This window comes from Bos mutus, chromosome 12, assembly GCF_027580195.1.
Source record: "Bos mutus isolate GX-2022 chromosome 12, NWIPB_WYAK_1.1, whole genome shotgun sequence".
Classification (NCBI taxonomy): domain Eukaryota; kingdom Metazoa; phylum Chordata; class Mammalia; order Artiodactyla; family Bovidae; genus Bos; species Bos mutus.
In genome coordinates, this window is record NC_091628.1 from 35,627,899 (window position 1) to 35,640,952 (window position 13,054).

Here is a 13,054-nt window from a genome sequence, read left to right on the forward strand (position 1 = left end):
GCGCTTTTGCCTCCAACAATTAGAAATATTATGGAAAGTGAATATTTGTCCAAATTGAAAAAACTTGGGAGTCATATGTTTAGAAAACCCATGCTTTATTTTCTAGGTTCTTCAGCCACTTCAGCAGCGGTTCTTGAGAGTGATAAACCAGGAGAACTTCCCACAGACATGCCAGCAGGAGGAGGTGAAGCAGGAGATCACGGCCACGCTGGAGGCCCTGTGCGGCATTGCTGAAGCCACCCAGGTGGACAACGTGGCCATCCTTTTTAACTTTCTTATGGACTTCCTTACCAATTGCATTGGGTTGATGGAAGTTTACAAAAACACGCCAGAGACAGTCAACCTCATTATAGAAGTTTTTGTTGAAGTTGCGCATAAGCAGATATGCTATCTTGGAGAGGTGAGTCTTTGGTCCCTTCCAGATCAGAGCTCCTGAGAGCTGTGTAACAGGGTAACAGATACTTCACACTGAGTGAACGTTATTTGAAATGATATTCTTGTGCCCCCAAAGCATCGTTCAAAAAAACTATTTTCAAAAATTCAGAGTTCAGAGGATGGTTCATTGAATGAATGTAAATTCTTGCCCTGAAAATGTTAATGATCAGTCATTTCTTTTGACTAGTGTTTTACTCCTTATTCAAATGAAGACTATTTGATAAAACAGTTGGATTATGGTAAAAAATTGTAACCAAGTTCTCTGTGGTGGAACTCTAGGACTTAGAATCTGAGATGGTGATTTGTGTCTTTGTTTTGTTATCAGATGAATGTTTAGACAGACTAAGTTCTTTTATATTCAGTCAGCAAAGATGTTCCCGATTTGTGTTTTGTTGTTGTTGCTGTTAGATCAAAGTGGTGGTGTAGTCGCTCAGTCATGTCTGACTCTGCCACCCCACGGGCTGTAGCCTGCCAGGCTCCACTGTCCGTGGGATTCTCCAAGCAAGAATACTGGAGTGGGTTGCCATTTCCTTCTCCATTAGATCAAAGGAAACTGCTCAAAAGTGAGGTTTCATTCTGTAAATGGTGTTAAGTGTCATCACAGGTACGTTGTTCAGTGGTTAGGCTAGGGCTGTTTATTCTAATCTTTGGTACTCTGTGCTTCTGCAAGTTAAACCATTTTCAAAATAAAGCTTGTCATACAAGAAGTAGTAAAGCAGTTCTGTTGCCAAAATCATATTGTCTTCTCATGTGTAATATCAAATGCACACAAAGTGTCAAATTTTATGTTAGAATACTACTAGTACTTTAAATGCAACTGTAATCTTATGCTTTTCCATCTTTTTTAATGCTTTAATATAGTTTAAAACAAGTGTTAGAGCAACTGTCAGAATTTAGAGTAAATTTATTATATCCAAATTTAAATATTCTTTGATATTTATGTTTGTTTCCCAGCCAGGTTCTCCCCAGTAGCATAACTTCTGCCTGCTTTTTTCCAGTCCAAAGCCATGAACTTGTATGAAGCCTGCCTCACTCTGCTGCAAGTGTATTCAAAGAATAACTTGGGGCGGCAGAGAATTGATGTCACGGCCGAGGAGGAGCAGTACCAGGACCTTCTCCTCATCATGGAGCTTCTGACCAACCTTCTGTCCAAAGAGTTCATAGATTTCAGTGACACAGGTAATGTGTGCGAGGCTTTGGTGTGGCCTCCCCGGGAAGCTCCGTTCACACGGTAGGCAGAGTTGGTCTCTGTGGCTGTGGGGGCGGGGTGGAGGCCCAGCACCCCGTGTGCCAGGCTCTCCTCTTCCAGGGACGTCAGTGCTGGTGTCTGCCCTTCACAAGGTTCCGGTTGGTGCCAGGCATGCTCCTATCCAGCAGCTTGAGGCTGGCACCACTGCTCACTCACATGAGGGAGGAGGACACAGCACAGAGAGGCTGTGCCACTTGCGCAGAGGTTCACAGCTAGCAGGGCTGGTGCTCACATCCCCACATGGGATTCCAGAGCCATTGTCTTCAGAGTTAGTTTTATTGACTCTCTCCTCTGTGTCCTCTGAGGTATGCCTAGGGAACCTGAGCCCTTGGTCAGTGCGTCTTGGGAGCCACTGAAGTTGGGTGCTGGCACACCACTCTGTGAAACCCTACACTGGGGCCTCCCCACCAGCAGGACCTGGGGGAAGTCTGTTAGCTGTGCTGGGCCTCCCTCACTGTAGAGGGGGTGTGATAGTCAGTGCCTGTCCAGTCAGGTGGGTTAACGATGAGCTGCAAGGTACTCCTGATACCTGTTCTCGTCACTTACGGTCTTGTCACCTCCGCTGTCACAGGCCAGTGCGTCTGGGTGATTCGACCTCATGGGTACTGCTGTCTCCTCAGAAACCTCCCACACCCTGGGCTCAGCACACCTGACACTGGACACTGTTCTTTGCACTGGTCACTTTCCTGTCCACTCGCCAGTGGTTTCTGGCAGTCTGCCCTGTGTCAGGGCCCTGAGATGACGGGCCTTCACTGCCCACTGTCTCCAGGCCTGGCTGCTCACGCGGGTGTTGGTCCTGGGGTTCCTGATTCCTTCAGGCTGGCACTGCGTCACCTTTCCTAGATCAGGTGACCCTGTAACACCTCACGCTGTCCTGACCTTTCCCTCGAAGGGTGTGTATGACACGACTTGCTGAGGTTCGAGCACTGTGCCCATTAGTGTGTGGACTTCTGAGGGGAGTGTGGACCATAGTACGTGAGCCCTGAGCCCCGACTGGAGTTGAGAACTGAGATTGGGAGGGACAGAGAGCTTTGTGTGAAGGGCATTCGGAGGGGACAGAAGACCCAAGGCCCCCCCCGCCAGGAGTGAGCCATGGAAAAGAGGTTATGGGTCACTGTGGATGGGCAGGTTTTCAGAATAAAAAAAGGATTAAAATCATAATAACCCGTTAGAAAAGAAATTGAGGCCAAAATGCTCAGGATTGAAAGTACTAAATAAAGTTAAAAAGAATAAAGGTGGGTAGAGTTGAAATCTAGAAGGAAAAAAATGAAGACAGTTAAAGTACACAATGATAAAGCAGCAGCATTAGCTGATAAAACAGATGGTAAAATTGAAAAGAATGTTTTTAAGTGATTATTTTAAAAATAAAGATAATGGGTGAGATAAGATAGAAAATATTTTAATATTATGAAATAAAATTAATAACACTGGGTGAGATATCAAAGCACATTTGAAAGTGAGCCTCTGAGCGACATTCCTGGGGGAGCCGGCGGCTGCAGAGCCAAGTGCCACAGTCCAGGCCCAGAGCCTGTCCCTTGAGCAGGTGTGGGGCGCAGGGAGCCCCACGAGCGGCCCAGGCTTCCTGCCAGTGGGGCCGAGATTCAGCAGTGCCCGGCTGTGGATGGTAGGGTCCTCCCAGCTGGAGCTGAGCCTCTGGAGAGAAGGACAGAATTACACTGAAAACATGATTTTTAAGTAGAGGTAGGGTTTTTTTTTTTAACCCCATTTTTTTTTCCTCCTTGTTGTGAGTGTAATATGCTCATAGTAGAAAAGATGTGAAATATAGAGACGGAAAAATCACCCATCCTTTGACTTAATCCAGAGTCAGCTGTTTCAATTGCTTTTTGTTAATTTCTCTTTGGGTTATTTTGTACAATTTTTTTATGGTCATAGTCCAAATATAATTTTATATTCTGCCTTTTTCATTGTTAGCTTTTCCCTTGTCATTAACACATCTCATGACTTTCTCATGGTTGCATGTTAACCCACCTGTTTTCCTAATATTGAACATTTGAAATACAGTTTCTTAGATGTTTATTATGGGTTTTGGTCCTTCATCCATTTAGGTCTTAAGAGTCTTAGTAATTTATGCCTCATTTTTGGATTAAGAATAATAATTATTTGTCATATTAGCAACTTTTAAAAAAAACCTCTATTTTGTGTAATATTCCAGTGTTTTTCTCCATTCCTTTTCAGCTTAGAAAAATCCCACATACCTAGGAGAAAAATGACTACTGCTATGGAAATAATTTACTCCACAATATGACACAATATTGTGTCAGTGGAGTCAACTTTACTTTTCAAAAAACGTTGATGAAGCATTAGTTTTACTTTCATCGCTGTAGAACGATAATGTCAACACAGAATACCTGCACCCAGTGCTCAGACCCTTAGAGCGAAGCAGGAAAGGAGGACCCGGGTGTCTGTGTCATCCTCCCGTGGATTTGTTTTGTCCTGGGGCGTGACTCCACTTTCACTGTCAGGTGGGAGAGCATATCCGTCTGTTGATGTTGCAGCTGTAAGACCGCTTTGTTGTCACATTGCAGATGAAGTGTTCAGAGGCCAGGAGCCTGGGCCAGCAGCGAGCAGATCTGTGTCGGCAGCCGACGTTGTGTTATATGGAGTGAACCTGATCCTGCCCTTGATGTCACAGGACCTCTTGAAGGTACGTGAAGAGAGGAATGGGAACGTTGAAACCATGCGTTCTTGAACGTGAAGGTTCAGGATACCGGAACACAAGTGCGTGTCTGATTTAATTAAGGGGCTAGTACCTGTGAAATGTGCCTGAAAACAGCCTGCGTGTTACTATGCTGTGTCCTTCACACCTGTGCCTGCCCCAGCTCTGTGCCCATTGGTCCCTCGGTGCCAGGGAAAGACTGGGTCTTTTAGAGACCGAGTGCTAGTATCTGCTGGCCGCTTGTGTACAGCAGATACAGTAGGTTGTGTGTGTGGTTGTATGTGTAGGTGTGTCCTCTGGTACTTTCCCAGCACATGCCCAGGCTGAGGGGCTGGGCAGCAGGGTACATCCCAGCCGCTCCTGGACAAGCAGATGGAGAGAGCAGGGCTCACTCAGCTGGTCATGCTCCCTGTGTCTCACTGCACTGGGCCTTGTCTCCTCTCACCAGTCTATGTTGAGGGTGTGCTGGTGACAAGGCCTCACACCCCTTCTCTCCCGCCCACCCCAGAACCATCCAGGAGTAGGAGGAAGAGGAAGAGGGGGCTGGGTGCTACACAGAATGGGGGGAAGGGCAGAACCTGAGGAGCGTGTGCTACACAGAAGGTGGGGTGGGGCCGACCCTGAGCAGCATGTGTGTACACACAATCAGGGGGCAGACCCTGAGGGGCGTGTGTGCACACAGAATGGTGGGGGAGGCCCTGAGGGGCGTGTTGCATACACAGAATGTGGGGCAGACCCTGAGGGGAGTGTATACACACAATGGGGGGAGACCCTGAGGAGCATGTGCTACACGGAATGTGGGGCAGACCCTGAAGAGTGTGTGTACACAGAATGGGGAGGCAGACCTCGAGGAGCATGTGCTACACAGAGTGGGGGGAGACCCTGAGAAGCGTGTGTACACAGAACGGGAGGCAGACCCTGAGGAGTGTGTGTACACAGAATGGGGACAGAGAGAGACCCTGAGGGGTGTGTACAGTTGAGGGTCAGGGTGAGGGTTGTTAGTTCCCAGCACAAGATCTATTAGTTCCTAACATACTTGCTTTATTGTAACTTTTTTTTACCATCTTGTGTCTTTGTGTTTTCTGTATCCTGTATGTGTTTAAAACAAAGGGTTAGAAGCTTGATGCTTAATGTTTTGTTCCACTAATGAAAACAGGTATCATTGAACATCTAAATATTTAATATTTCTTTTTCAGTTTCCAACTCTGTGTAATCAGTACTACAAATTAATCACATTTATCTGTGAGATTTTTCCTGAGAAAATACCACAGCTTCCTGAAGATCTTTTTAAAAGTCTGATGTACTCGCTGGAACTAGGAATGACATCATATCCTTTAAATGCGTGTCATGAGCACTTGGCACTGGGGAAAGAGGGTGCTTGAAGAAGCATTTTCAGGAGTTGTGTTTTTCGTTTTGTTGTTCAGTCTTATTTCTTGAAAAGCAGCGTCTCTTAGGTACAATGATGCTGTGTTTCTTTGTGACTTTGCCTCACCTTGGCCTCCTTTTGCAGATCCCAGGGTCTCTGGTCCCTGGTCCCAGAGTCCTGTCTGACGGAGCCCAGTCAGTGGACGGGCCCTGTTGCTGGCCTCTGATCTTGGTCCTGCTCGGTTGTGTGCATTGCAGTCAGGGCACATGGAAACCCCCAGTCCTGGGCCCCAGACCCGTGCGGGCAGGCTGGGCCACAGTGCGGATCCTCGTCTCTCATCTCCCACAGCAGATTCCCACGTACTCACTTCAGTGCGCTCACTTCTAGAACAGCCGTCCACTGGCTGACACTCTAAGTGTTGTGTTCTGAGTCACAGCTCTCTGTGCTCATTGTTCTTTGACCGTGGTGATCAGAATGAGTTCGGAGGTTTGCCAGCTGTGCCTGGAAGCCTTGACTCCATTAGCTGAGCAGTGTGCAAAAGCCCAGGAGACCGACGCGCCCCTCTTCCTGGCCACGAGGCACTTCCTTAAGGTGAGGTGCTGGGCCTTCCCACCAGCCGGTGCCGACAGCTTTATCCCTGACAAGGCTGTCTTTCTTTCCACTGTGGTTTCTGGAGCTCAGCTTCCTAGCATCCTTGGATACCACTCCTGTGTTGCTTTGTGTTCTTGAAATTCCACGTGGTGACTGTACCAGGAATTCAATAATCAGATAACTTCATTTACCACAGCAAGCAATAACATCTTCACGTTTGTCCTTGGGTTTTTAGAAAACCATTTCTTTACTTTTTAGAGTTACTTAATAAACAAGAATAACTACCACCTTCTTTTTCCCTCTTGGAATGGGGAGGCACTGAAGGGTGGTACGGTCGTCCGTGTCTTTATTGAGAGGTGTTCCTGTGTCTTTCAGCTGGTGTTTGATATGCTGGTTTTGCAGAAGCACAGCACGGAGATGACCACCGCGGCCGGCGAGGCCTTCTACACGCTGGTGTGCCTGCACCAGGTACTGGCGTGTCCCTGGGCCTCTCCTGGCTCATGTGGCCGGGGTGGGGGTGTTGGACGGACGGGCCGCTTGTTCTCAGGGACTGGGCCTCCATGTGTCTGCTCCTTCCTGGAAGCCTTGTTCTCTGTAGCTCGGGCGTTCTCCATGTTTATCTGACAAGCTGTTCATAAGTAGTTACTTTCCCTTCTCCACTGTCATTACCATCCTTTGCTTGATGGCTACCCTAAAACTTGTCCTGAACACTTGTGCTGGAAGACACGGTCTCTGTCCTTGAGGAACTCACAGATGTGCAAGGAAACAAGATACCCAGTTTTGCTTGGGGACCCCGAGGAGTCTGCGCTCAGGAAGCATGGAAAGCCGCAGTGTGTCGTCTCCTAGGACAGGGTGGACAGCTGTGGGCGGTTGGAGCCTGGAGGGCATGTGCAGTGCCCCCTTGACGGGGCGGGCATGCCCATCTTCCACAGCTCCCTGTCCCCCTTCCCAGTGGAGGGGGTGCCTGTGGGTGCAGGGTAGGTACAGAGGCTGTGCATTTGCTGGGCCTAGGACCCAGGGTAGGTTTTGAAGAGCCTCACATGCTACTTAAAGACCACCTTCCTGCAGCACCTGGCTCCAGAGGGCTCAGGGACTCTTCTCACCTCTGCCACATGTGGTGCCCAGCTTAGGGGAGGGGTGCTCCTCCATTACCTGCTTCCTTCCCTCTGCCACCTTCCCTCCACCCCTGGACATAAACCATTACATCTTGGTGGCATTTTAGAAAACACAGGCACATGTCGTAGAAAAGAGGGCAGGGCGTCAGGCTAGTGATGTGTGTGTGTGTGTGTGTGTGTGTGTGTGTGTGTGTACACTCAGTCCCTGTGCACAGGCCTGCCTTCCTGGGGGCAGTTAGGCCAGCTCCATGCTGGGGGGTGGGGTGGGGTGTGTGCCTCACCCCTCTTGTCCAGATGGGTTTAGCATCTGGCTTCCCCACTTGGGTTCACGATGCCCCGAGAAACTCAGGAGAAGGAGTAACACCCGCTTTTTTCATGGTGCTTATTTTAGAAAGCTGCCCTGCCTGCGTTCCCTTAACCTGCACCCTGTTGGCCGTGCCAGGCTTTATTGTGGAGGGCGTCACAGGCAGGGAAACCACGCCCACTACCGCCCCACGCCACTGAGCACGGAGCACACCTCCCTTCTGCTGCAGGGGAGGCCGGGCCATGCCCCTCCCCACCCCCCGCCCCGCTCCTGTCTGCACTTGATGCAAGTGCTGTGTCGTTGCTCTGCGGGTAGGATTTCTGCATCGACCTCCAGGAAACCTGGGAGTCAGCTTGAAGACTTAGGGCCCAGGAGTCTACCATAAATCTACCCACCAAGAATATCGTAAAATGCAAAAAAAAAAAGTGCTTTGAAACAGCAGGGAGAGATAGCGGCACAAGGTAGGTGATCCTTTGGGCTCTGGACGCGGGTTCTTGGGCTCTTTCTTGCTCAAAGCCCTCTGGTCTTGGGTATGTCCTTGCCTCTCTTTGTGGAGAGCTTTTGTCTGTGAAGCAGGGGTGTCAGCTGTGTCTGCCTCACAGGCTTGTTACACAGCAGTGAGTTAGCAGTGGAAAAGCTCAGAGCAGGAAGTGTCAAGGATCAGAAGAGCTGCTGGCCTGCCTTTTGGGCCCTGCAGCCCACTGATTGGTGTTTTGTGTAGCATCTGAGGACGGTCATGCTCTTCTGTACTTACCTTAGGGATGCTCTGCACCCTTCTCTTTTCAACAGGCAGAGTACTCGGAACTAGTGGAAACACTGCTGTCGAGTCAGCAAGACCCAGTCATTTACCAGAGGCTAGCTGATGCCTTCAACAAGCTGACTGCGAGCAGCACACCCCCTGCGCTGGACCGGAAGCAGAAGATGGCCTTCCTGAAGAGTTTAGAAGAGTTTATGGCAAATGTTGGTGGTCTCCTTTGTGTAAAATAAACAACAAAGCTTTATGCTGTACCAGACCCTTCCTGCGAAGTGCACTGAATTGCTGAGAGTTGACTAGAGTCTTGTCCTGTTCATCAATCCCACGGCCGCTCGGACTCTGGAGAGCCTGCCAGCTCGGGGTGTGATGCGGGGAGAGTCATCTCGAATCGGCTTCTGCTGTAGGCGTCAGCCGCCTTGTGGCGTAGGGCTTGTACTTTGTCAAATGAAACTCAGTATGTGTGCAAACACACGTGGGCACCAGGAAGTACATCCCCAGTGCCTTTTCCCTCTTTGACAGAGCATCAGGTGGCCGCCAGCGTCCAGTCTTGTCATTACAGACAACTGGATGTCTGCTCGGCCACTGGCCGTTGACGGCACGTCACCGAGGAGTTGGTTGAAAGGGTGGACCCCGGGGCCCACCCATGGACCCTTAGAGTTTGTTTGTTGGACCCTGGATTCTTCATTTTAACAAGCTCCTCTCCTCTGCCATCCCGCAGCTTTCAGTCAGTGCGGGAGACACAACGCTTCCAGCGATGTGCGCCCCCCCATCCCCGGCCCAGTCTGGTCCTTCTTTGGGAGGGGCAAGTGCTCCAACCAGAGAAGGGTACCAGGGTGGGTGTCTGTGGCCTCCCATTGCCCCCTGTCTGCTGGGTCATGGCAGCCTGACCACTGCAGGTCCTGTGAACCTGCTCTGATGCCTGAACCAGAGGAGGAAAATGTGTGTCTATTTTTGTTCCATAAAAATAACTTTAGGAACTGTAGCCATTTCATTGCCTTAATTTTGAGAAGAAATTACAAAAAGAAGCAGATTGTTTTAGTAAGAAATCAAGTCTTGACGCTTCAGAGTTGGTTTAGGGTGTTGGCTGCTAAACACCAGGGCCCGTTTGATTGTGTTTTCGTGGTTTTGTGGGTGAAATGAAAGGCTCATTCATACCTAGTCTAACTTTCTGAGTACGTTTCTGTTTCTGTCCACCCTCATGGTCCGTGGCTGTTACTCTGCTCTGAATGGCTTGCTTAAGCAATAACTCTTTTTAAGAATGTGAATTGCTGGTTCATACACGTAAAACGTGGGGATGTCAGAGCAGTAATTACCCTCATTTCACAGGAGCCATGTGAACTTAAGAGATTAAAAAGTTCACCTTAGATCTCCTTTGATTTTTCTAATCAGGATTTGTGTACTGCTGTCATACTCTCCTGAGCTCTTTGTGCCAGCTCAGATCACAGAAAGGAAAGCGAACTTATGACCAGCAGGCGTGTGACCCCGGCCCTTGTGGGTCAGGACCCACAGCATGGTCACAGAGGATGCGTGTGGTGCAGGGCCCTGTGCTCCGGTCAGTTACGGGCCCCCAGCCTGTGCAGCCACTGCTGGACACAGAGCAAAGCCTCAGCTTTTTGTGGAATGTTCTCTTATTTGATCATGGCTGGTTAACTGAGGTGGAGCAGAAACGTCTCAGAAGATGTCTGGGGAAGCTGGTGTCCTCTTCCAGAAGTACACGTGTGACCACCTTCCTGAGATACTTGGGACAGTGCATTTACTTTTAGGGTTCTCTTTCCTTCCCTTAGAGAACTTGAAGTCAGAGGCAACAGGAGTCACTCTGTTTTTATTTGTGTTGTTCTGGTGTTTGAGTGTCCCAGTGCCCTCGGGACCAGCAGTTGTGATCTAAATACATCTCTGTCCCTCTGCCTAAGGGCGCCAAGATGCAGCCGACTGGGCCAGTCGGCTCTGTGACAAGACTGTACTCAAGTTGTTATTTAAAAGAAAGATAAATGAAAAGGACTGCCTTGGTAAACAACAGGGCATCTGGACAGAGATGTCTTTGCTAAATTTGCCCATATTCTGTCACGATACTGTGTTTTCATTAGGAACCATTCAGCTGAAATGAGAGTGTCTTCAGCTTGGACCAAATGGTACTGAAAGTATCCTAAGACTGTGGGTTAGTGGCAGACTGGAAGGACGGGCCACCACCAAGCCTGGGTGGTTGGAGCCAGGCTCTTTCCAGGAGTTTGTGTGTGTGTTTTCCTGGTTGGATACCTGTTCAGTTTGGGTGCTGTGTTTTACTTTGCTATGTGTGTTGGCTTCCCAGTTTTGGAGGGTTCTGTTATAATGGTCTTGGCTGAGTGGGTGTCAAGAAGAACACTGGCTTAATTCTAGTAAATTGATTTTTACTATTAAAACTGACTTGTCAAAGGAGTTTTAAAAGCAAAAACATTATTTGTGCCCCTTTTTTATACATTCAAGGGACACCGTTGTGTATTTGAGTTCCTACATGAGTGTGTTTATACTTTATCTGGTTCACGGACAGTGTCCTTTCACCTCTGCTGTCAGCTCTTTCTTTCTCCATTTTCTTTTCCTTGGCCCTTCTGTCTCTGGAGGCGCAGCCCCCGCGGACTCTGTGGGAAGGACTGGTCAGCGTGCAGGTCCTGTGTGCAGTCCTGGGTGGCTGGCTGCCTGGGGCATGCCTGACAGCGTCTTTTCAGCACAGTAATTTGGGTCTTCGTGGGCTGGGAGATCATGGCATATTTCCTAACTTCACAGTTTTTTTCAAACTAGTTTTAACAATTTAGCCTTATTTCCTTGAAGACAGTGTTTCTAACTACATTACATAACTCTGTTCAGAGGAAGTGGTTACTACTTTTATTTTTTTTCCTTCACAGCTTGCATTTCAAAACCAAACATCTTTCCCCCAGTCAGCATTACTTAACTTCCCTTACTGTCTTGGGCTGGATTTTCTCTTCTACCAAAAATGTCAAGTCTTTGTATTTCTGATATGACCATATTCTCCATGTCTGTTAATACTTGTAAAAATCCCTCAAGTACTGAAGGAAATGAGTTGTCAATTTCAAGGATTTCAAGTTTGAGCATCTGCAGGGTCTGTTGCACCCTTAAAATGTTATTTTCATAATTTTACCTGTTTCTGTTTGTCACCTCTGCTGTTAGAGGTGTTGTCCTTAGATCTTAGTAATTAGCTGTCTCTGACAATGATTCTTGTTATAAGTTCCTGAATAAAATATTAACTGTTCAGAAGAAGAAACCTCAGTACTTCTTAGGGGTTTTTCATAACCAGAAAATAAGGAACCAATTTGGATCTTGAGTTCTTAATATTATAATTTTCTGTAAATTTCTCTGTAAAACAGCATAGGTGATTTGAGGATATAATAATAATAATGTTTTAAATTATTTTTAAATGTAAGTGGATATTCTCTGACTTGGTAATAACTATGTTCTGAAAACACTGCATCTAAGAATTCTTTAAAAATTGATAATTCTAAAATTTTAAAATATCCAACTTAGGTATATTGCTGAGCTGAAATTAGTTTGAAGTGCTGTAGTTCAAATTGAACTTTAAACATTTTAACTTAGATGTAAGAAATGTGACGTATTCCTGATCAATTATACTGGGAATCCATGCCATTTAGCCAAAGACTGTATTTGGTTCAGGTAAAGATGAAAGCCTAACGACGGGCATCCACTGTGTCCTGCAGAGGACGGATAACGTGATCTGTTTCTTGCCTCCAGCTCTGTGCACATGAGTCTTTGTAAAGGTGGATGCACGGTGGGGGCGAGATGTGGGCCGCATGTCGGCCCCTGCGGCTCTCACCCCAAACCATCTTTGTCCCGCTTGCCCTCTGTGATCTGCCCTTCACCTGGTCCCAGAGTTCCCAGCATTGGAGAGCTTTTGGCCTTGGGTTTTCTTTTCAGTCTGTGTTCTTAGGCTCTCAGCTGTTAGGAGCTGTCAGAATGTACTGATGGCTGACTGTCCCAGCTTGACATTCAGCAGTGCGTCTGCGCTCTATTACCTGAGAGGGGTGTGCCCACAGTGTCTCACGCCGGCCTGCCTGGTGTGGTGTCTTCTACCACGTAAGATGGTGACAGATTGCAAATACTGGTATTGTGATTTCGTTCTCTGTACAAAGGAGAAAGCTCCAGGTAGTGAGCTTTTTGGCTTCATTTCTGGTTTAATGGTCACAAAATGTTAGCACTGCTACCATTCAGCATGTGTAAAATTTTTTAAATTTATAAATATTAAAATTTTAAACTTATACTGACTTTCTAGTTTTTTTAAGAGACCCAGGGATAAGTATACTGTTTAAATATTTACCTCTATTAACATTATTAATAAAGATATAAAGTTGCATTTAATTTTTCAAAAGATGCTATAGTATGATTCTAGGACTTAAATCAAGGCCGTGTATTGAGCCAGTTACAAGGTGAATATCAAATTGATAAAATTTTATTTGTATTTTTTAATTCATAAATGGGAGTTAAAATGTCTTCACTAAATATTTTTATTACATTTTTGTTTTGATCATGTGTGATTTGTTCATGGGAGTTTAGCTAGAC

The 13,054-nt window shown here is 47.2% G+C and overlaps 1 protein-coding gene across 4 annotated transcripts in view; it reads left to right on the forward strand.

Annotated features, from left to right (window-relative positions):
- The window catches only part of XPO4 (exportin 4), a 92,431-nt gene extending 79,678 nt beyond the window's left edge, over positions 1–12,753 (forward strand). For all 4 annotated transcript variants that reach the window (XM_070380533.1, XM_070380534.1, XM_070380536.1 and 1 more), the window contains 7 exons: positions 107–400; positions 1,434–1,614; positions 4,231–4,349; positions 5,558–5,688; positions 6,201–6,318; positions 6,694–6,786; positions 8,527–12,753. In XM_070380533.1, the coding sequence (XP_070236634.1) occupies positions 107–400; positions 1,434–1,614; positions 4,231–4,349; positions 5,558–5,688; positions 6,201–6,318; positions 6,694–6,786; positions 8,527–8,724 (1,134 nt within the window). In that variant the 3' untranslated portion in view covers positions 8,725–12,753. The remainder of the gene's footprint in view (positions 1–106; positions 401–1,433; positions 1,615–4,230; positions 4,350–5,557; positions 5,689–6,200; positions 6,319–6,693; positions 6,787–8,526) is intronic.
- The last annotated feature ends 301 nt before the right edge of the window (positions 12,754–13,054 follow it).